Raw genomic sequence first — 23,604 nt, forward strand, 5'->3', positions numbered from 1 at the left:
TTTAACCTTAAGCATTAACTTTCGAAGGATGGCTGTTACATTCCCTAACTGTTTAAGCTAGAGCAGATACAATTAATATATTTCACTTCAAAAAGAGCCACAAACTATTCTTATACATAAACTGTTGTTTAACATGTTAGATGGGAGGTAACAATCATCTTGGTAGAGTATTTATTTGTTTTCAAATTGTAGTTCGATAACCCTTAAATCAACTTTGTTTTCATGTTGATAATTTAAAGATTTAATTGGTATTAACCTTACCATCTTTGTAAACTTAGGAAATGGTAATTGCAAAGTGTACATACAAGCATAGCTTCTAGCTTGTGTCTCACAAGAAATTGCAAAAGTCATGTAAATAAATTTAGTATGAAAAAATTTATTATTTTTATTGTTTATTTTCAGCAGTTAAACATTTGAAAAAACAAGTCTGCAATTAATTCCAATTGTACCAACTAATGGTCTCAGTAAAGCAATATATTTTTTGAATTTATTGAGAAAAAAGGAGAAATGTGCAATATTTAAAATTATATTTTGGTAAATGATTAAAATAATTACTGCAATATGTGCATTATTAATGATTTCCCTTTAAATAATTATGAATGTGCAGGTCATTTTGAAGATTATCTATAAACCAGTAACAGCACACTGCACTTTATCGTGCAGTGAATACACTTGACTTGACCATTTTTAGTTTTCATCCTCTTTCTCTGTACTTTTAGCATTCGTTTGCACAGAGGTTGATGCGCTTGCTGCTTCCTGAACAGCTCTTATTTTCTCCACCCTAGCGGCCCGCTTCTTCTCTTCTTTTGTCTGCATCTTTTCCCGTTAAAACTGATTAAGTCAGTGTTTGTGTTGCAATTACTTAGTACTTTTTAATTTTTCACTTAAGCTGGCACTTAAGTCTTTAATCTGTCTCAATATTGATTTAAAACATGAAGAGGTATGGGAAGTGACAGTGAAGGTGGTAGGGATGAGAACGGCACCGATACGCATGTGCCACACGGCCACCTGGCTGGCCGCTGCCGAGAGTTGATTCTACAATAAAATAAAAAGAAGAAATACCTTGGAAGTCAATCATCACTCTGAAAGTGGATAGTAGACGTCATGTAGTGTATGTGTACCAAATTTCAGGTCAATAGGTCAAACGGTTTGCAAACTACAGGTGATTTAAAATCCTGGACAGACAGCGTATTATATATAAAGATCTAAACCAAAGTTTTCCTTAACATTATTATTTTATCTGTTATAAACATTAGAGAGAGAGAGAGATGATAAAACCTTTAGATTTTTTTACCTTGCATAGGCCACTTTGTTAGTTTAAGAGAGTTAGTGCAGCTTTGGCAAACTTAAGACAGAAGCTGCCAGAGCGTTTGCTTAAACAGAGTCTTCCAAATTGTGTCAATTTGACATCCTTTAATCCCAGTCCCCCGAGGCAACCTATACAAGCACATAGAGAAAAGGCAATCTGTAACGATATGCTTTTAAAATGCAACTTTTATGAAGTATTTTTGGTGTGTCAAACAACATTCTGTGTAGGCTATAGACTAATTTTTTCAAACACTGTCAATTTAATCTTTAATCTTATGTAAATCTATTCATTTCCATTGTTTTTTCCCTCCTGACATGTTTGTTTAGATCACTGATCACCTTGAAGTCACATGGTGAGTTTTAAACTCTTCAAAAAAAAGGTGACCTTAAGCCCCAACAGGTCACTAATTAGTGGCCACATACTACAAGTGACCTGCTTTTAGCTTGCAAGTGATTTTATCTGAGCAAAGTAAATATAGCCCTATGATCTTGAAAACCATTCCCGTTTTTTGACGTAGAAGTTATTAGTATAAGACTGCTTGTTCATGTACACTCATTTTAATAAAGCAGATATTAAAAATGCATATATCATTTTGCTTAGATTTTTTCATGACATTATACAATAAAATGCAACAATCCATTTGAAAACTCTGTTATTACAGTAATGAATAATTTATTAAACATGCTCCTTAAAACTGTTAAATCAAATTGTAAAATCAATCATCTTGATAGCTTTTTCTAATAAACCTAGAGCAGAGAGACAGCATGCCATATTCACTGATGTTGATCACTGTGCATTGTAATCCTGAAGATGGCATAGGGATTACCCTGTGAACCCATCAGTCCGGGAAATACTTTTGCATTGTTTCTCAGAACTTCTCACTTTCCCCTACTGATACCACTAGTGGACAACTGGCAACAACTACACTGTCTGAATTTTACATGGGTTGCTCATAGTTAAGCTCTTGTTTTGTCAGTAATCCTTGTCTTGCTTGAAATCCAATGTCCTCCATTCAGTTACACTCACATATTCTAAATTAAACACCAAAGACAAAAGCACAGAAAAGAATAGAGGGAAAGGAATAACAACAAGGTAGTAAGCTTTACTACTTCTTTAATAATATTGATTAAGGTAAATGCTGAAATTATTATAAATGTCTTTATTTGCATTTTTATTCAGTATACAGTATTTCCTTGACACAACCACATTCATTGTTGTTGAACATGTAAAAGCCATTGATGTTACAGTCTCTTTTTTTTTCATACTGCAAATTTTTAGAGTACATACAGTCCTTTGTGTGACAGTTTTACATTTCCAAATGTTTTGGATTGCCTTGATCAAATTTCCCAAAACCCAATTTTCTTTTTGTTCTAACTTACTTACTTCATGATTACCTGATCCTCTAACATCATACTACTCCTACAGCCATTACAGTATATTACATTTACAGTTTGTATCTGTTGCCTTATCCCTGCTATAACCTGTCTGTACTTTGATAACAAAGGGTTTCATCTTCCTTTTTTCCCCATAGGCAAAGTAGATATTCTCAAAACTAGCGTAAGCTCGATGGTGAACTCGTGCTCAAAGGAGAATTGTACTTCCACTTTATCTGTTCACTCTTCAGGTATGAATGAAAGTAATGTTATTTTTATAAAGGTACAATATTCATTTAATCACTTGAGTAAACAATTTATAAACCAATCAAGCTTATTGGAACTCACAGTGAAGCTTCACTTTCAACAGAACAATTTAATTAATCACTTTAATTTACAAAGTTATGAAAACCACTGATTTTCATTTTGAATTTTACTTTGCTATTATTGCCAATGCTTCAAGTTGCCTTGTCTTATTATTGGAACAGAAGATTATTAGTGTTGATTTACTTGAACAAATGCTTTTTTGCTGCTAAATTGCACCATATCTTTTTGCTTAAGAGTAATTTCTGCATAATCGATAAGCTGATTTTTTTTGCTGTTGCACTTTTAATTAGAAACAAGCAGTTGAGTTCTTATCTTATCCATAGTATTTTCCTTACCTCACCATCAGTTTCATATTTTGATCTTCTCTAAATTCTGCCAAGCTCCTCTCTCTTTATAGACCACCTTCCAGCAGCAGAACTACATGTGCCTTCCTCAAGTTCCATAATACTTTGCATAGAAAAAATATATAACTTGCCAAAATTCTTTGAAAATCAGAGCAGGAAAAACAGCTTTTTTATAAATAAAAATGGCCCAGTTTTGATAAATGGTCAATCACTACAATTAGGATGAGGTTTATTTGCTCATGGCTAAGAAATTATGCCTGTAAAATACTAAACTGCTTTACCCTTGTGACATTTATTAGTTGCAAGGAATTGTTTGTGTTTACCTGTTTCATCTACAACAAAGGAACACATACATTTCAAATATTTTAGTCTCAGATTTCATCTGTCCATTGACAGCTAGTTGCTGTTCCCTTTTGCAGTGCATCAGTGCAACACTATGACAAATGTTTTATCTTTCACATTTCCACTCCAGAGTACACCAAACACTAGTAATAGCCAACAAGAAGAAAAGCAGAACTGGAAGGACTTAATTGCAGTGGATCGAGAATAATAACTCTTTACATTTATATAGTGCTTTTCTCACTACTCAAAGCATTTTACATAGTGAGTGGGGAGGCACTTCAACCTCCACCAATATGCAGCAACCACAAGGATAATGTAACGGCAGCCATTTTGCACCAGTATGCTCACCACACATTAGCTGCTAAGTACTGAAGGGGTGAGAAACAAGGCAAAACCATCTAGTTTGCCAATTTAAGAACACTGTAGCTTTCTTGTAAGGACTTTTTTATATTTATTAGTTTCTTTCCACAGTCCAAAGACATGCAGGTTAGGTGCATTGGGGATCCTAAATTGTCTCTAGTATGTGTGTGTGTGTGTGTGTGTGTGTGTGTGTGTCCTGCAATGGGCTGGCACCCTGCCTGGGATTTGTTCCTGCCTTGTACCCTGTGCTGGCTGGGATTGGCTCCAACAGACCCCCGTGACCCTGTGTTAGGATATAGCGGGTTGGAAAATGACTGACTAACTGCCTGACTTCTAAGTGTTTGACCAGTCTGTTACACTGACCTATTAAGTGACTTGCTTATACTCTTGCTAATTATAGCATTTTAATTAACCGTGTACCATATTTATCTGATGAATTGCCAATATTAATTTTAAGATTAGCAATTCTTCTTTTTGTTATCATGGTCAAATGATGCCACAGTTACAAGTGGCCTGCCTGTCCATGTTAATTTACTCGTTCTCCCCTCTTTTTTTTTTTTTTGTTTGTTTGTTTAGAGGCTTTCTTTAAATTAGCCCTATGTGGCTAAGTGTGTGTAAAACTAGTGTGTAGCTATTTTTAAGATGGCCTGGCACTATGGGGTTAGTTTGTGTCTTGATGCTTCCAAGATAGGACCAGTACGACAACATTGATTTGAACTAAACAGGTTTAGGAAATATATGGTGGATGATCATTTAATGTATTGATGATGTTTTGGAAACACAATTTATTACAATGACAGTAAAGTGGTATTGAATGTGAAATAATTAAATTTTCCATATGCATATTTGTGTTTTATTTAGGTTTTTTGTTTTTAATTTAATTATTTTACATCATTTTCAGGTGATGAAGATGTTGATCATGATGGCAAAGAGAGAGTCTGTGACACTTTGCTTATGTGCATCATAACAGTATTAAATCACGGTTTACGAAACGGTGGGGGTGTAGGAGATGTGCTAAGGAAACCATCAAAGGAGGTAATTGGCTTATAGGATTCTGCCTGCTTCACCATTTATGACATGTAATATAGTATAGAAACTTGGCTTTTTACAGAGTTTCATTAAATAAATATATAATAATAATATATATAACACAATTATTAAAGGTATGTTTATGAGTCAGGTAGGTGACTTTTATATAGTAATATACTATATTAAATATTACTTAATAACATTAATAAGAAGTATTGAAAAACATAACTTTTTTATTAAGCTATGTATTATATTGCATATTATATTACTATTGTTAGTACCTAAGATATAAAACTTATTTTATTCAGCAAGCATATCCATTACAATTTTACTGAATATTTGATAAAACATCTGGGACTGAATATGCATTCACTAACAAGCACATAATAGCAGTTATGTATGCTGTCAATATAATCACAAAAAGCCTGTAAGTAAACAAAATGCATGTATTTTTATTTATTAAACTTAAATGAGCACATATAAGTGCCCTCATTTTTATATATTAAACAAAGCAAATTTTAATTTGACACTGTTGTAACATTTACATAACTATAAAAAGTTTACAACAACATTTATTTATATAGCACATTTTCATACAAACAGTAGCTCAAAGTGCTTTACATAATAAAGAATAGAAAAATAAAAGACACAATAAGAAAACAAAATAAATCAACATTAATTAACATCGAATAAGAGTAAGATCCAATGGCCAGGGGGGACAGAAAAAACAAAAAAACTCCAGACGGCTGGAGAAAAAATAAAATCTGTAGGGATTCCAGACCATGAGACCGCCCAGTCCCCTCTGGGCATTCTACCTAACATAAATGAAACAGTCCTCTTTGGATTTAGGGTTCTCACGGAAGGACTTGATGATGATGGTCATGTAGACTTCTGCCTTTTAATCCATCCATCATTGTTGGAGCATCATGAAGCTTTGAGTAGGTGGAGGTGGCACAGGCCACCACCACAAACAAACCGGAAAAAGAAACAGAAAAAGAGAGTAGGGGTCAGTACGGATTTTAGAGCCACCACGAGTAATTATTATGAGGAAATTGAACATACAGAGTATCAGGATTAAGTTAAATTAAGTTAGATTGAAGTTATAGAAAGGCCATGTTAAAGTAATGTGTTTTCAGCAGTGTTTTAAAGTGCTCTACTGTATTAGCCTGGCGAATTCCTATTGGCAGGCTATTCCAGATTTTAGGTGCATAACAGCAGAAGGTCGCCTCACCACTTCTTTTAAGTTTTGTTCTTGGAATTCTAAGGAGACACTCATTTGAGGATCTGAGGTTACGATTTGGAATATAAGGTGTCAGACATAAGAGGTCCAACTTTAGCTATGTTTCTTAAGTGAAAAAATGCTGTCCTAGCGATTTGATTAATATGCGATTTAAAATTCAGATTACAGTCAATTACCTCTAAACTTTTTACCTCCGTCTTGACTTTTAATCCTGATGTATCCAGTTTATTTCTAATAGCCTCATTGTATCCATTATTGCTAATCACTACTATTTCAGTTTTCTCTTTATTTAACTTGAGAAAGTTACTATTCATCCATTCTGAGAAACCAGTCAGACATTGTGTTAGTGAATCAAGAGAATCGGGGTCATCAGGTGCTATTGATAAGTACAGCTGTGTTATCAGCATAGCTGTGGTAGGTCACGTTGTGCCCTGAGATAATCTGACCTAACAGAAGCATGTAGATTGAGAAGAGCAGTGGACACATGATAGAGCCTTGTGGAACACCATATCGGATATCCTGTGTCTTCGAGTTGTAATTACCACAACTAACAAAATATTTTCTCCCTGTCAGGTAGGATTCAAACCAATTTAAGACACTGCCAGAGAGGCCCACCCATTGACTAAGGCGATTTCTAAGAATATTATGATCAATGGTGTCAAATGCAGCACTCAGATCTAAGAGGATGAGAACAGATAAATGGCCTCTGTCTGCATTCACTCGCAAATCATTTACTACTTTAACGAGTGCAGTTTCTGTGCTGTGATTTGTTCTAAAACCTGACTGAAATTTATCAAGAATAGCATGTTTATTGAGATGGTCATTTAACTGCATAATGGCTGCCTTCTCCAGAACTTTACTTAAGAAAGGCAGGTTAGAGATGGGTCTAAAATTTTCAAGAGCCGAGGGGCCAAGGTTATGTTTCTTAAGAAAGGGTTTAACTACAGCAGTCTTAAGGCAGTCTGGGAAGACCCCCGCATCTAATGACGAATTTACTATGTCCAGAACATTATCAGTTAGCACGCCTGATACTTCTTTGAAAAACCTTGTTGGTATTGGGTCAAGGATGCAGGTAGAGGATTTTAATTGAGATATTATTTTTTGTAAATCAGGTAAATCTATCCTAGTGAAAGAGTTTAATTTGTTTATAGCAGGATGCTGGGGTTTAGGAGGATCCTTAGTGTTGGAGGGATATATTATGTTATTTCTAATATCATTAATTTTTTGATTGAAAAATACAGCAATAGCCTCACAGGTTTTACTGGAAGTACTTAGGAGGCATTCCTTTGAGTTACCTGGGTTTAGCAGGCAATCAATCGTAGACATTAGACATTTAAAGTATATCATGTGACAGTTTTCATATGTTTTGCTGACAAATGATGTTTTACTTAAGACAACAAAAGTAAAAACAATGCAAAAAATACTAGCTGAGGGTTGCAAAAAATATCAGAGACTTGTGCATTCATAATTATTCTTTAATACGCATGATATCTTTTTTTATGTATCTCATAAGAAGCAGTCTTTCAAAAAGAATATCTGAAAGACAATTCCCCTTTGGTGTGAGCCCAAGATTCCATAACTGAGAAGTTTTTTATCAGGGTTGTTAAAAGAGAATAGTGTCTTATATCGTACACAGACACCAAAAATTGATTGAGGCATTCCACACTTCAACTGTATTGTCATATATACTCATTACAATGAAAATTTTATTCTGCGAGTCCTCCAGCAATCAACAAGAATATACAGCAATAAACACCAGTCAGGTTCAGGTTGGGGAGCATGCACTGGTACAGCACGTTGCCACACTCACCAGCATTGGCAAACACCCCAGGCAGACATGCGGCCCTTTTTCCCACCCTCCAGAAATGACCATCTATCTACCATAGCCAGGTGTCCCCTTGATCTGGCCAATCCACTCAGGTCCTCAACAATATGTATCCTGCAAGCCAGATCACCCATGGGGAATTGCGCCACATGACTGTAGTGCTGTTACTGACGCTCCCTCGCAATGCAGGTAATATGCCTCATTCGGGACTCCATGAGCTACCACTCCTTTGATACAAAGTCAAACCAGTGGTACACAACGACTCTCCGAAGACTCACAGTACCAAAAGAGTCGAGTCTTCGCCTCGGGTCACTGGATAGCGTCTATGTATCGCTACTGTATAGCAAAACAGGAAGCACCAGGATTGTAAAGACTTGGACCTTCGTGGCTGTGCCCAAGGGGGTCATTAAATGCTTGGATCTTGGTTGTTACCCAGGACACTCGCAAGCCCAGACACTCAGACTCAGTTTCTCGAGAACCCCAGTCAGAGCCACCATGGACTCTGCAAACATCACAGCATCCTCAGCAAAGTCAAGATCAGTGAATCTCTCTTAGTAAACGATTTTCTATCAGGTTTGAGGTGCACTTCAAGAAAGCAGATATCTTGCTAATAAGGTTTCTGAAAGCCAGTGTTTCTTTTATAGATACAGGCTACAAGTCTTCCACATTATGCTAAGCTGTAAAGTTGTCTTAGCAGGTAAGTCACCATAGTTGACTTGCTTTGAGCAATGAAATCTACTTATATTTTTCTGTTTATATCTGTTCCTACATCAAACAATGTGCATTTTCTGATAGGGATACAATAATAAAGTTAAAGTATTAACTTCATGGAGAAACTTGTATTGTGGATTGTTAAAGTTATTCTGTCTACAAGCATAATTTGAAGAGTTTATATATATATATATATATATATATATATATATATATATATATATATATATATATATATATATATATACTAATAAAATACTAATAAAAGGCAAAGCCCTCACTGACTCATTCACTCATCACTAATTCTCCAACTTCCCGTGTAGGTAGAAGGCTGAAATTTGGCAGGCACATTCCTTACAGCTTACTTACAAAAGTTGGGCAGGTTTCATTTCGAAATTCTACGCGTAATGGTCATAACTGGAACCTATTTTTCTCCATATACTGTAATGGACGTTAGCCTGATGGCCGTGGGGGGCCGAGCTGCGTGTGACATCATCACGCCTCCCACATAATCACGTGAACTGACTATGACCGCAGTACGTAGAAAGGAAGGAAGAGCCCCCAAAGAGCGCTGAAGAAAAACGCAGAATAATTTATTCGCAAGATACAAGTTTAATGAGAAGACACGAGGTATAAACGAGACTTTGGATCACTTTGTAACGGAGTTAAAATTGCTGTAGCGAGAAACTTTTAAGTGCCGGGTCTTAGCTAACATCAAATAATGCCGTGGACATCGCAAGATCGCACGAGATAGCACAGGCACATCTCAGAAGCTTCGATGCATGTACTCCAAGCGGCTCACGTGAACTGACTATGAACGCAGTACGCAGAGAAAGCAAGACCTCTAAAGAGCATGGAGAGTTTTGCTCATGTGAACGTGTCTGCAAAAAGTGGCATTTCCTGCACTGCAAAAATACTACAAAAGTCGGGCAGCCGGCACTCGCGCGCGTGGCTGTGCCGGCCTTTGAGACGCTGACTGCGCTTCTGCCTTAAGTGAAAGTAAACACACAGCTGTACTTATCAATAGCACCTGATGACCCCGATTCTATTGATTCACTAACACAATGTCTGACTTGTATCTCAGAATGGATGAATAGTAACTTTCTCAAGTTAAATAAAGAGAAAACTGAAATCTTAGTGATTAGCAATAATGGATACAATGAGGCTATTAGAAATAAACTGGATACATTAGGATTAAAAGTCAAGACGGAGGTAAAAAGCTTAGGGGTAATTGTTGACTGTAATCTGAATTTTAAATCGCATATTAATCAGATCATAAGGACAGCATTTTTTCACTTAAGAAACATAAGTAAAGTTAGACCTCTTATATCACTGAAAGATGCTGAGAAATTAGTTCACGCGTTTGTTTTCAGTCGACTAGATTACTGTAACGCACTCCTCTCAGGACTACCCAAAAAAGACATAAATCGTTTGCAACTAGTGCAGAATGCAGCTGCTAGAATCCTAACTAGGAAAAGAAAATCCGAACACATTACTCCAGTTTTGATGTCACTACACTGGTTACCTGTGTCATTCAGGATTGACTTTAAAATTCTGCTTATGGTTTATAAAGCCTTAAATAATCTTGCCCCATCGTATACATCGGAATGTCTGACACCTTATATTCCAAATCGTAACCTCAGATCCTCAAATGAGTGTCTCCTTAGAATTCCAAGAACAAAACTTAAAAGAAGTGGTGAGGCGGCCTTCTGCTGCTATGCACCTAAAATCTGGAATAGCCTGCCAATAGGAATTCGCCAGGCTGATACAGTAGAGCCCTTTAAAACACTGCTGAAAACACATTACTTTAACATGGCCTTTCTATAACTTCAATTTAACTTAATCCTGATACTCTATATGTTCAATTCATCATAATAACTATTCATGGTGGCTCTAAAATCTGTACTGACCCCTACTCTCTGTTTCTTTTTACGGTTTCTTTGTGGTGGTGGCCTGTGCCACCTCCACCTACTCAAAGCTTCATGATGCTCCAACAATGATGGATGGATTAAAAGGCAGAACTCTACGTGACCATCTTCATCAAGCCCTTCCGTGAGAACCCTAAATCTAAAGAGGACTGTTTCATTTATGTTAGGTAGAATGCCCAGAGGGGACTGGGCGGTCTCATGGTCTGGAATCCCTACAGATTTTATTTTTCTCCAGCCGTCTGGAGTTTTTTTGTTTTTTCTGTCCCCCCTGGCCATTGAACCTTACTTTTATTCAATGTTAATTAATGTTAATTTATTTTGTTTTCTTATTGTGTCTTTTATTTTTCTATTCTTTATTATGTAAAGCACTTTGAGCTACTGTTTGTATGAAAATGTGCTATATAAATAAATGTTGTTGTTGTAAACACCCCCTTCCCATGAGCTATAGCCCAGACAACTGTAAACCCGGGATCCCATTTCTAGACCGCGGCAAGCTAATATTAAGGCGCTTCGCACTTTCTTTTACACGTATACGATTATGAGGTCGGATTATGAAGACACGCACAGGAGTGGAGGGCCGACAGTGCCATCCCGGACAGTTAATGGCAGGGCCATCTCTCCAGTCTACATGAGACCCACCGCAACGCTTATATCATCAGCGAAGACCTCTCTCTATACTATATTAAAGAAAAAGGCAAGTTTCCTTTCTTTACACCTTTTTTCCTTTTATCCAGAACCAAACCCTTTCTCTCTTAACACTGCAGAGGACAGAAAAATGATTTTCTTTCACATTACCACAGGCAGAAATTTGGACGTTCACATAGAAAATGTAATTTCTATACCACAGCCGTCGTGTAGCGCCTTTCAAAAGGGATCTACTACCGACAGATGATCCATATACATTTTAGCTGCTGTTAGTACTACTTACCTGTTGTGTTACACCGTCTTTAAAATGTAGTTTACCCGAAACCACTCCTGTAGTGCTCAATGTAGCTTTACTTCTTAAAACGTTAATGTTTTACTGTTTAATAACTTATACACTACATTTTATTATTTTTCCCTTGCACTCAGTGACCAAAGCTATACACACACATACCTGTGTGTATGTATGTATATATGTATGTATATATATATATATATATATATATATATATATATATATATACACACACACACCTATCTACATTATATATACACACACATACATACATACACACACACACACATATATACACTGTGTGCACAATTATTAGGCAAGTTGTATTTTTGAGGATTAATTTTAATATGGAACAAACACAGTGCTATCAGTCAATCCAAAATGTTAATAAACCTGAAACCTGAATGTTTCAACGGAAATGTGAGTGTGAACATCATCAGGGGAATACATATGTCGCACAATTATTAGGCAACTATTAGTGTGCAGATTTATTATGCAACTAAAGGAAAATGAAAATTTTCCCATCTCACTTGTTTATTTTCATCTGTTATAGTGAGAATAATAAACAAACACCTCAAAATTTACAAATAAACATCTCTGACATTTCAAAAAATAAATCAATCAATGAATGACCAATATAGCCACCCTTCTTTCCAATAACAGTCATAAGCCTTTCCATTCATGGAGTCTGTCAGTTTCTTGATCTGCTGACGATCAGCTTTTTGTGGAGCAGTGACTACAGCCTCCCAGACACTCTTCAGAGAGGTGTATTGTTTTTTCCCCGTAAATCTAGCGTTCAAGAAGTGCCCACAAGTTCTCGATAGGGTTTAGGTCAGATGAGGAAGGGGCCATGTCATTATTCCTTCATCTTTAAGGCCTTTACTGGCTGGCCACGCAGTGAGAACTTCGATGCAAGTGATGGAGCATTGGCCTGCATAAAAATCATGGTCTTTTTCCTGTATCACTGTTTGAAGAAAGTGTCTTCGAAAAACTGGCAGTAGGTTTGGGAGTTGATTTTGAGTTCATCTTCAATGCAAAAAGGTCCAACTAGCTCATCTTTAAAAATACCAGCTCATACCAGTACCCCACCTCCACGTTGGAGTGGAGCTTTGTGCCCATTACTGATCCACAGGTCCATCCATCTGGTCCATCAAGAGTCACTCTCATCTCATCGGTCCATAAAACCTTTGAAAAAAATCTGTCTTCAGATATTTCTTGGCCCAGTTTTGACGTTTCAACTTATGTTTCTTGTTCAGTGGTGGTTGGGTTTCAGCCCTCCTTACCTTGGCCATGTCTTTGAGCACTGAACACCTTGTACTTCTAGGCACTCCAGGTAGGTTGCAGCTCTGGAATATGAAAGTACTGGAGGATAATGGGTTCCTGGTAGCTTCACGTTTGATTCTTCTCAAATCTTTGGCAGCTAATTTGCGTCTTTTGTTCTCAACACGTTTCTTGCGACCCTGTTGACTATTTGCAACAAAATGTTTGATGGTTCTGTGATCACACACCAATATCTTAGCAATTCCAAAAGTGCTGCATCCCTCTGAAAGACTTTTTACAATTTTGACTTTTCAGAGTCAGTTAAATCTCTTTTGGCCCATTTTGCCTGAGGAAAACTAGCTGCCTAATAATTCTGCACACCTTGATATAGGATGTTGATCTCCTTAGGCCACACCCTCCCTCATTACACAAATACACATCACCTGACGTGCTTAAATCCAATAAGCATTCAAGTTAATACAGCTTGGAGTTGGAATATACGCATTAAAAATGATGATATGGTCAAAATACTCACTTACCTAATGATTGTGCACACAGTGTATAATTTGTGTGTGTATGTATATGTGTGTATATATGATGTAGATAGGTATGTGTATATATATTTATATATATATATATAGGTATATATATATATATATATATATATATATATATATATATATATATATATGTAGACTCAAACCGATTATAACAGCAGCAATCCAAGCTGTGAGAAAACACTAAAAAGGAGGCGTGTCAGACGTCGTGGTACATTTTCTCATGCAGCTAGACGAAAACAACTTCTTGACCCTGCGGCCAAATACACAAAACAATTACTTTGATAATCATGTTACGTTATTTTCAAAATGTTTCCTTTTCTTTTTCTTTACTTCTTTAACACACTACTTCTCCGCTGCGAAGCGCGGGTATTTTGTTAGTGTGTGTATATATATATATATATATATATATATATATATATATGTATGTAGATGTGTATATGTAGATATATGTAGATGTGTATATGTATATGTTTATCTGTGTGTCTGTGTGTGTGTATATATATATATATATATATATGACAGCAACACTCATAACAGTGACAAAACAATTACATTGACAATCATGTTACGTTATTTTTAAAATGTTTCCTTTTCTTCTTCTTTAACACACTACTTCTCTGCTGCGAAGCGCGGGTATTTTGCTAGTATATATATATATATATATATATATATATATTTATGTATATTTATATATATATATATATAGGGTGGTCCAGATCTAATAATGCAATTTTCATTACGCTATAATTTATCAACTGTATTACATAGAAAATCACCCGAAAAATCCTGGACCATCAAGAAGTATGTGAACTGACGACGTGAAGAATTGTCTTCATGCCGAACTGGTTTTCGTCTCCGCATAAATCAAAGTCATTCAGACATTCTGGATCTGCATAATTAGATCTGGACCACACTGTCTGTGTGTGTGTGTGTGTGTGTATGTATGTATATATGTATGTATGTATGTATGTGTATATATATATATATATATATATAAATAAAATGTTAAAGAGGCATGACATTATATTGCGTACATTCATTAAAGTGGTCTGGACCATTCATAGTGCTGCTAATTTTTATTTCCTTTTTGTCCTTATTTTTTCAGGAACCACTGTTTGCTGCCCGTGTTGTTTATGACCTACTGTTTTTCTTCATTGTTATAATTATTGTGCTTAACCTTATCTTTGGTGTTATTATTGACACTTTTGCTGATTTGAGAAGTGAAAAGCAAAGAAAAGAAGAAATTTTGAAGACCACTTGTTTTATCTGTGGTAAGCATCCAGAAATACTTGAACTATTACTTGAATTCATGTTAAATATATAGTTGGAGTTAAACATGGCACTCTAGAGGAATAGATAAAGTTGCTGTTTCGGACCAGTACAACCCCAGCTGGGTACCGTCTGTGTGATGTTAACACACTGTTCCCTTGTGCACAAAGGATTTTATTGGTTTCCTTTTGTTGTCCAAAGATATACTTTTAGATTTATTGGCTAATATAAATGCATACAGTATGACCTTTGTTTCACAAGCATTTTGTCCATGTATGATTACAGTACATTGTTTCTGGTGCAGGCAACCAAGAAAATTCTCTGAAGAAAGTAAATAGGTAGATGGAAATTTCAGAAAAAGTTTTTGTTTTAGACTGTACCTTACAAAAATTAAAGCATTACTAATCTCTATGTGGTTTTCTCTGTTTACATCAGTTTCGTTCCCAAAGCCAAAAGATGTGCATGTAAGTTTTTTTGGTGCCTCTAAATAGATCCTGTGGTAGTTAGTGTGCTCCATGATGAACTGGTGCCCTGTGTGCCTGATTAGAGTTGTTTCTTACTTTGCACCCAGTGCTGCTGTGGGGGCTTCCTGCTTACAAGTGGGTTCAGAAAATGGAAGGATGTATATGTAATATAATTAGTGCTGAATGTCATTTAATACTCTGCACATAGTAAAGTGGATCATTTATTCTTACTATTTCCAAATACAATAATAAAATAAAATCAACCAAGAGATTTTCTGCACTTCTCTGCAAACTTTTAAATTATTGACATTTTTCTTACTGCATTGGCCTCAGTAAATGTAACCTGCGACTTTCCGGTATATTAATCTTTTCTTGTGAAATATATCTCTTATAATAAGTTTCATATAATTTTATTATTGTAGCTTCCATGCATTGTTGCCTCACAAACCATTGAATTCATTTGTTAAAAGTATTATTTTACTGTGTCTTTTATTTGTAGGACTAGAAAGAGACAAATTTGACAACAAGACAGTGTCTTTTGAGGAGCACATCAAACTTGAGCATAATATGTGGCATTATCTATACTTCATAGTTCTTGTTAAAGTTAAAGATCCAACAGAATATACTGGACCTGAAAGTTATGTCGCTGAGATGATCAAAGTAAGTAACTCTCCATATAGTTCTTTTAAAGAAAAAAAAAAATTAAATAATAATCTTAATCTGTTAATATCTATTTTCAGTCTGCTTGGTCAGTGTAATTTCATTATCAGTATTTTGATGATGTAAAGGAAAATGACATGAGAGAGCACAGAGAGTTATGGTTACATGTAGGGAAAACCCCATTTGAAAAGTAGCTGTGGTTATAAAGGGATAAAATAGCTTTTTATCAGCACCGGACCTTTGAATACCCAATGTTTCATCTGGGTAAGGGCATGTGTGTGTTGCATACTTCAGTAGACTACAGAGGCAAGATGATGGGTGGAGCTTAGCTTGTTTAATGGATCTTGATCCTGATTGACTAGTTCCAGTCTATGAACAAATAGTAGATATTTGATTTCCAGTGCATTTTCAAGCAATGTTCTCCTGTATCTCCACTAAATCGATACAAGTAACAGAAGCAGAAATTTCATATGTTGGACAGAAGATAAGTATAAAACCAAATGTTTAAAATTGTCTTTGGTTTATTTTTATGCTTGTGGCAAATGTATGTATGTGTATGTATGTGTGTGTGTCTATGTGTACAGTATATATACACTGCTCACAAAAATTAAAGGAACACTTTAAAGAAACACATTAGATACATCAGATCTCAATATGAAGTTGGATATCTATACAAATAACGACAGGGCAATGTCTTAGGAACAAAAGGATGCCAAGTCTTTTAATGGAAATAAACGTTTTCTGCCTACAGAGGTCTCAATTGTGTAGACACCCTAAAATCAGAGTGAAATGAAGATGTGGCAGGCTAGTCCATTTTTTCAAAAACTTAATTTCTGCTACTCAAAATGCTTTTCAGTATCTTGTGTGGCCCCCACGAGCTTGTATGCATGCTTGACAACGTCGGGGCATGCTCCTAATGGGACGACGGATGGTGTCTTGTGGCATTTCTTCCCAGATCTGTATGAGGGCATCCCTGAGCTGTTGTACAGTCAGAGGAGCAACCTGGCGGCGCCTAATGGACCGAAACATAATGTCCCACAGATGTTCTATTGGGTTTAAGTCAGGGGATCGTGAAGGCCATTCAATTGTTTCAATTCCTTCATCCTCCAGGTACTGCCTGCATACTCTTGCCACATGAGGCCGGGCATTGTCGTGCATTAGGAGGAAACCAGGACCTACTGCACCAGCGTAGGGTCTGACAATGGGTCCAAGGATTTCATCCTGATACCTAATGGCAGTCAAGGTGTCTTTGTCTAGCTTGTAGAAGTCTGTGCGTCCTTCCATGGATATGCCTCCCCAGACCATCACTGACCCACCACCAAACTGGTCATCCCGAATGATGTTACAGACAGCATAACATTCTCCATGGCTTCTGCAGACCCTTCAACGTCTGTCACATGTGCTCAGGGTGAACCTGCTCTCATCTGTTGAAAACACAGGGTGCCATTGGTGGACCGGACAATTCTGGTATTCTATGCTAAATGCCGATCGAGCTCCACTACGCTGGGTTGTGAGCACAGGGCCCATTAGAGGACGTTGGGCCCTCAGACCACCCTCAAGAAGTCTGTTTCTGATTGTTTGTTCAGAGACATTCACACCAGTGGCCTGCTGGAGGTCATTTTGTAGAGCTCTGGAAATGCTCATCCTGTTTGTCCTTGTCCAAAGGAGCAGATACCAGTCCTGCTGATGGATTAAGGACCTTCTATGGTCCTGTCCAGCTCTCCTAGACTAACTGCCTGTCTCCTGGAATCTCCTCCATGCCCTTGAGACTGTGCTGGGAGACACTGCAAACCTTCTGGCAATGACACACATTGATGTGCCATCCTGGAGAAGTTGGATTTCCTGTGCAACCTCTGTAGGGTCCAGGTTTTGCCTTATGCTACCAGTAGTTACACTGACCATAGCGAAATGCAAAACTAGTGAAAAAAACAGTCAGAAAAGATGAGGAGGGAAAAATGTCAGTGGCTTCCACCTGTTAAACCATTCCTGTTTTGGGGGTCATCTCATTGTTGCCCCTCTAGTGCACCTGTTGTTAATTTCATTAACAGCAAAGCAGCTGAAACTGATTAACAACCCCCTCTGCTACTTAACTGACCAAATCAATATCCCAGAAGTTTCATTGACTTAATGCTACACTATAAAAGTGTTCCTTTAAATTTTTTTGAGCAGTATATATATGTATATGTATATATATATGTGTTTATACAGTAATCCCTCGCTATATCGCGCTTCGACTTTCGTGGCTTCACTCTATCGCGGATTTTAAATGTAAGCATTTCTAAATATATATCACGGATTTTTCGCTGGTTCACGGCTTTCTGCAGACAATGGGTCTTTTAATTTATGGGACATGCTTCCTCAGTTTGTTTGCCCAGTTGATTTCATACAAGGGACGCTATTGGCGGATGGCTTAGAAGCTACCCAATCAGAGCATGTATTACATATTACTAAAACTCCTCAGTGATGTAAGATATGCTTCCTGCGCGGTGCTTGATTGTTTGTTTTTTTTGTCTCTCTCACTCTCTCTGCCTGACGAAGGGGGTGTGAGTAGAAGGGCTGTTTGCACAGAGGCCGTTTGCCTAGAAGATACGGACACTCCTCTACAAAATGCCGCTTTATCGCGGTGCTTCTGCATACTTAAAAGCACGTATTGATTTTTTGATTGTTTGCTTTTCTTAGCGAGCGCTCTCTCTGACATTCTCTGCTCCTGAAGGCGCTCCTTTGAAGAGAAGGTATGTTTGCATTCTTTTAATTGTGAGAAAGAACTATATATATATATATATATATATATATATATACATGTGTGTGTGTGTATATATATATATATATATATATATATGTATATATGTGTACGTGTGGATATATATGTATATATGTGTGTATATATACGTATACAGTGGTGTGAAAAACTATTTGCCCCCTTCCTGATTTCTTATTCTTTTGCATGTTTGTCACACAAAATGTTTCTGATCATCAAACCCATTTAACCATTACTCGAATATAACACAAGTAAACACAAAATGCAGTTTTTAATGATGGTTTTATTTTTAGGGAGAAAAAATCCAAACCTACATGGCCCTGTGTGAAAAAGTAATTGCCCCTTGTTAAAAATAACCTAACTGTGGTGTATCACACCTGAGTTCAATTTCCGTAGCCCACCCCAGGCCTGATTACTGCCACACCTGTTTCAATCAAGAAATCACTTAAATAGGAGCTGCCTGACACAGAGAAGTAGACCAAAAGCACCTCAAAAGCTAGACATCATGCCAAGATCCAAAGAAATTCAGGAACAAATGAGAACAGAAGTAATTGAGATCTATCAGTCTGGTAAAGGTTATAAAGCCATTTCTAAAGCTTTGGGACTCCAGCGAACCACAGTGAGCGCCATTATCCACAAATGGCAAAAACATGGAACAGTGGTGAACCTTCCCAGGAGTGGCTGGCCGACCAAAATTACCCCAAGAATGCAGAGACGACTCATCCGAGAGGTCACAAAAGACCCCAGGACAACATCTAAAGAACTGCAGGCCTCACTTGCCTCAATTAAGGTCAGTGTTCACAACTCCACCATAAGAAAGAGACTGGGCAAAACCTGCCTGCATGGCAGATTTCCAAGACGCAAACCACTGTTAAGCAAAAAGAACATTAGGGCTCGTCTCAATTTTGCTAAGAAACATCTCAATGATTGCCAAGACTTTTGGGAAAATACCTTGTGGACTGATGAGACAAAAGTTGAACTTTTTGGAAGGCAAATGTCCCATAACATCTGGCATAAAAGGAACACAGCATTTCAGAAAAAGAACATAATACCAACAGTAAAATATGGTGGTGGTAGTGTGATGGTCTGGGGTTGATTTGCTGCTTCAGGACCTGGAAGGCTTGCTGTGATAGATGGAACCATGAAATCTACTATCTACCAAAAAATTCTGAAGGAGAATGTCCGGCCATCTGTTCGTCAACTCAAGCTGAAGCGATCGTGGGTGCTGCAACAGGACAATGACCCAAAACACACCAGCAAATCCACCTCTGAATGGCTGAAGAAAAACAAAATGAAGACTTTGGAGTGGCCTAGTCAAAGTCCTGACCTGAATCCAATTGAGATGCTATGGCATGACCTTAAAAAGGCGGTTCATTCTAGAAAAACCTCAAATAAAGCTGAATTACAACAATTCTGCAAAGATGAGTGGGCCAAAATTCCTCCAGAGCTGTAAAAGACTCATTGCAAGTTATCGCAAACGCTTGATTGCAGTCATTGCTGCTAAGGGTGGCCCAACCAGTTATTAGGTTCAGGGGGCAATTACTTTTTCACACAGGGCCATGTAGGTTTGGATTTTTTTTTCTCCCTAAATAATAAAAACCATCATTTAAAAACTGCATTTTGTGTTTACTTGTGTTATATTTGACTAATGGTTAAATGTGTTTGATGATTTTGTGTGACAAACGTGCAAAAGAATAAGAAATCAGGAAGGGGGCAAATAGTTTTTCACACCACTGTATATGTGTATATATACAGTCGATTCCGGTTCAGTGGACCACCGGTTAATCGGACCAGCCGATTATTCGGACCAAATCCTAAAGAACCGAAACAGATCATATTACTTAAGCCTAATATTGTTTGCTTGTTTGGACCAAAATTCCGTTTAATCGGACCAAAGAACGTGACAGAGAATAAGAAAAATAAGCCACAAGTCACCTGCGGAAAGCAGATGTAAAGCGGGCCAGCGACATTGGGAGGATCCCTGGGCTCCCCAGGAGAATTTATGCTTTTATCAAAGGTCAGGAAATCAGAAAGTTTGTACCAAGTGCAAACCAGTGGGGGGTGTACATGCCTGCCCTTTCTTTCCTAAAATGGACCGCCCAGTAACATGAAGTCAAGCCTAAACAAGAGTGTCCGTGCAAGGAATTCCTTCCTGTCAATCAGGATTAAAGTTTACGCGAGAAAGATTTTGCTTCAAGAAAGTCAAACTGGACGCTTTTAGTGCCGAAGCTTTGAATGGCGAGCATTTTGTGGCTCTCCTGACCTGCACATTTTGACCCGGAAACACCAACATTTTGTTCAAGTGCAGTGCGTCAACAGAATGCGTCAGATCACACTAGACAAGTTCTTGAAACATTGACTGGAATTTGGTAATGTAACCTTTTTTATTGTGCATTGCATGCTGAGTGTCGTGTAGATCGTTTCGAAGAATTTGTAGATTTCTTTTTCAATAAACAAAGTTGTAAGCAACCGTACATGTACGTAGTTCTTGTTTGTATGTTTGCCATATGCGTGTGCAGCACAATAAAAGTCATAATGACATTTTAATATGTTACTTATAGCACGCCCCATCTTGGTTGCACATGTATAGGGCATGTTCGTGTAATCGGACCAGCCGGTTATTAGGACCAAAATGATCGCGTCCCGATGTGGTCTGATTAACAGGAATCGACTGTGTGTATGTATGTATATATATATATATATATATATATATATATATATATATATATATATATATATACATACATACATACAGTGGAAACTCGGTATACGTCCTTAATCCGTTCCAGACCCTTTGACTTATACCAAACAGGACGTATACCAAACAAATTTTTCCCATAAGAAATAATGGGAAAATGATTAATCCGTTCCCATGAAAAAAAAAATCCTATTGCTATTGGCATATTATACATTGATGGGGTTATCTATACTAATAAAAGGCAAAGCCCTCACTCACTCACTCACTCACTCACTCACTGACTCATCACTAATTCTCCAACTTCCCGTGTGGGTGGAAGGCTGAAATTTGGCAAGTTCATTCCTTACAGCTTCCTTACAAAAGTTGGGCAGGTTTTATATCGAAATTCTACGCGTAATGGTCATAACTGGAAGCAGTTTTCTCCATTTACTGTAATGGAGATGAGCTTCAACGCCGTGAGGGCGGAGTTTCGTGTGACATCATCACGCCTCCCACGTAATCACGCAGTACATAGAAAACCAGGAAGACCTCAAAAAAGCGCTGAAGAAAACATGCATTATATAATTGAGAAGGCAGCGAAACAATAAGAAGTGAGCAAGTGACATATACAACCATATTCATGAGTTCTGCTACTTCGGAAACAAAGCACGATGTAAACCTACACTTTAAATTAAGTTCATAGACAGGCTGCGCTGGCGTTTGTAATTTAGTGCCTGCCCATATAAGGCCGTCCGTCAGCGGCAATCCAATAGCAAACTGCCACGGGTAAATATTCACGGGTGAAGGACTGTGCTTATGGAGAGGAAGATGAGATGGTCAGGGTGGTGTTTGACACAAACTCAGCGAAACTGCGAGAGAAAGTTTTAAGTGCCAGGACTAAGGTAACATTAAATACAGCCATGGACATAGCACGAGATGGCACCAGCACAGCTGGGAACCTTCGATGCATGTACACCGAGTGGCTCACGTGAACTGACACAGTGCACAGATAAAAAGCAACAGTTCCAAAGAGTGCTGAACAAAACCGAATTACACAATTGAAAAGGCAGCAAAAATATGAAGCGCCTGATAAGCATATTCATAAATCCAGCTACTGCGGAAACAAAGCACACGGTGGAAAAAGTCAATGTCCCGCTAAAGGAAGACAGTGTAAAAAACCCGTGCATGCAGTGTGTCAGGTCTCAGATAAAGAAGAAGACGAGCTGTTTATTGATGCAGTAAGAAACGAATCGATGAATGAAACCTGTCATCTTTACAACGATTGACAAACACGGAATGTAACTTGAACACAACACATCCTACAAATACGAACCTGATTGAAAGAAATAATGATAATCAAATCCTTGATGACAGCAACACTCAGTAACACTCACAAAACAAATACTGTATATTGACAGTCATGTTACGTTATTTTTAAAATGTTCCCTTTTCTTTTCTAGCTTTTTAACACACTACTTCTCGCTGCGATACGCTGGTATATATATATGTATATATATATATACCGATCTACATACTCGAATAATGGATACTTTATTCGCCATCAATGATTGTTTTGGTAAAGCCATACTCAGTGTATTCATTAGATGAACGGTAAAAAAGTAAGAGCGAGGGAGGATGACTCATTGAGGCATGCAGGCTGTAGTGCGTCAACTCTATCTGAATTGCGCGATCACATTTGAAAAAATATATCTTTTCAAGTTCTATTTAGTCCATATGTGTCAAACTCAAGGGCCGCGGGCCACATCCGGCACGGCGTGTAATTATATCCGCCCGCGAGATCATTTTATATACTGTATTATTGTTATTAATGGCCGGGTATATGAAGCGCTGGTAACACAATAAACTACAGATCCCATAATGCAGCGCTTCAGCTGCCTTGCCGAACACTTACCGCGTTAATCAAGTCTACCTTATGATGCTGCAAGTTATTGCAAAGCTAGAGTTATTGTGCACTGAGTTTGCACGGCGCTTTGGTGACTTTGAAGAACAAAAAAAGTCCGTCTACATGCGGCTCGAACCTTGTGCATGTTTGGTAGCACATATCTGTGTGAGAAGCTCTTCTCAGTGATAAAGACTAACAAAACAGCACACAGGAGTCACCTCACTGATGAGCACCTGCAGTCCATCCTGAGAATCTCCACAACACAGAACTTCACACCAAACAGAAACGAACTTGTGGCCAAAAAAAGATGCCAGGCGTCCAGCTCTAA

General features: G+C 37.6%; 1 protein-coding gene across 3 annotated transcripts in view; it reads left to right on the plus strand.

The window, feature by feature from the left end:
- Positions 1–23,604, plus strand: part of itpr2 (inositol 1,4,5-trisphosphate receptor, type 2) — a 583,413-nt gene that overhangs the window by 499,503 nt on the left and 60,306 nt on the right. For 2 of the 3 annotated variants that reach the window (XM_039761550.1, XM_039761552.1), the window contains 4 exons: positions 2,841–2,933; positions 4,957–5,090; positions 14,651–14,816; positions 15,778–15,938. In XM_039761550.1, the coding sequence (XP_039617484.1) occupies positions 2,841–2,933; positions 4,957–5,090; positions 14,651–14,816; positions 15,778–15,938 (554 nt within the window). The remainder of the gene's footprint in view (positions 1–2,840; positions 2,934–4,956; positions 5,091–14,650; positions 14,817–15,777; positions 15,939–23,604) is intronic. The other variant, XM_039761551.1, reaches the window with a different exon arrangement.

This window comes from Polypterus senegalus, chromosome 8 (genome assembly GCF_016835505.1).
Source record: "Polypterus senegalus isolate Bchr_013 chromosome 8, ASM1683550v1, whole genome shotgun sequence".
In the NCBI taxonomy this organism is placed as follows: domain Eukaryota; kingdom Metazoa; phylum Chordata; class Cladistia; order Polypteriformes; family Polypteridae; genus Polypterus; species Polypterus senegalus.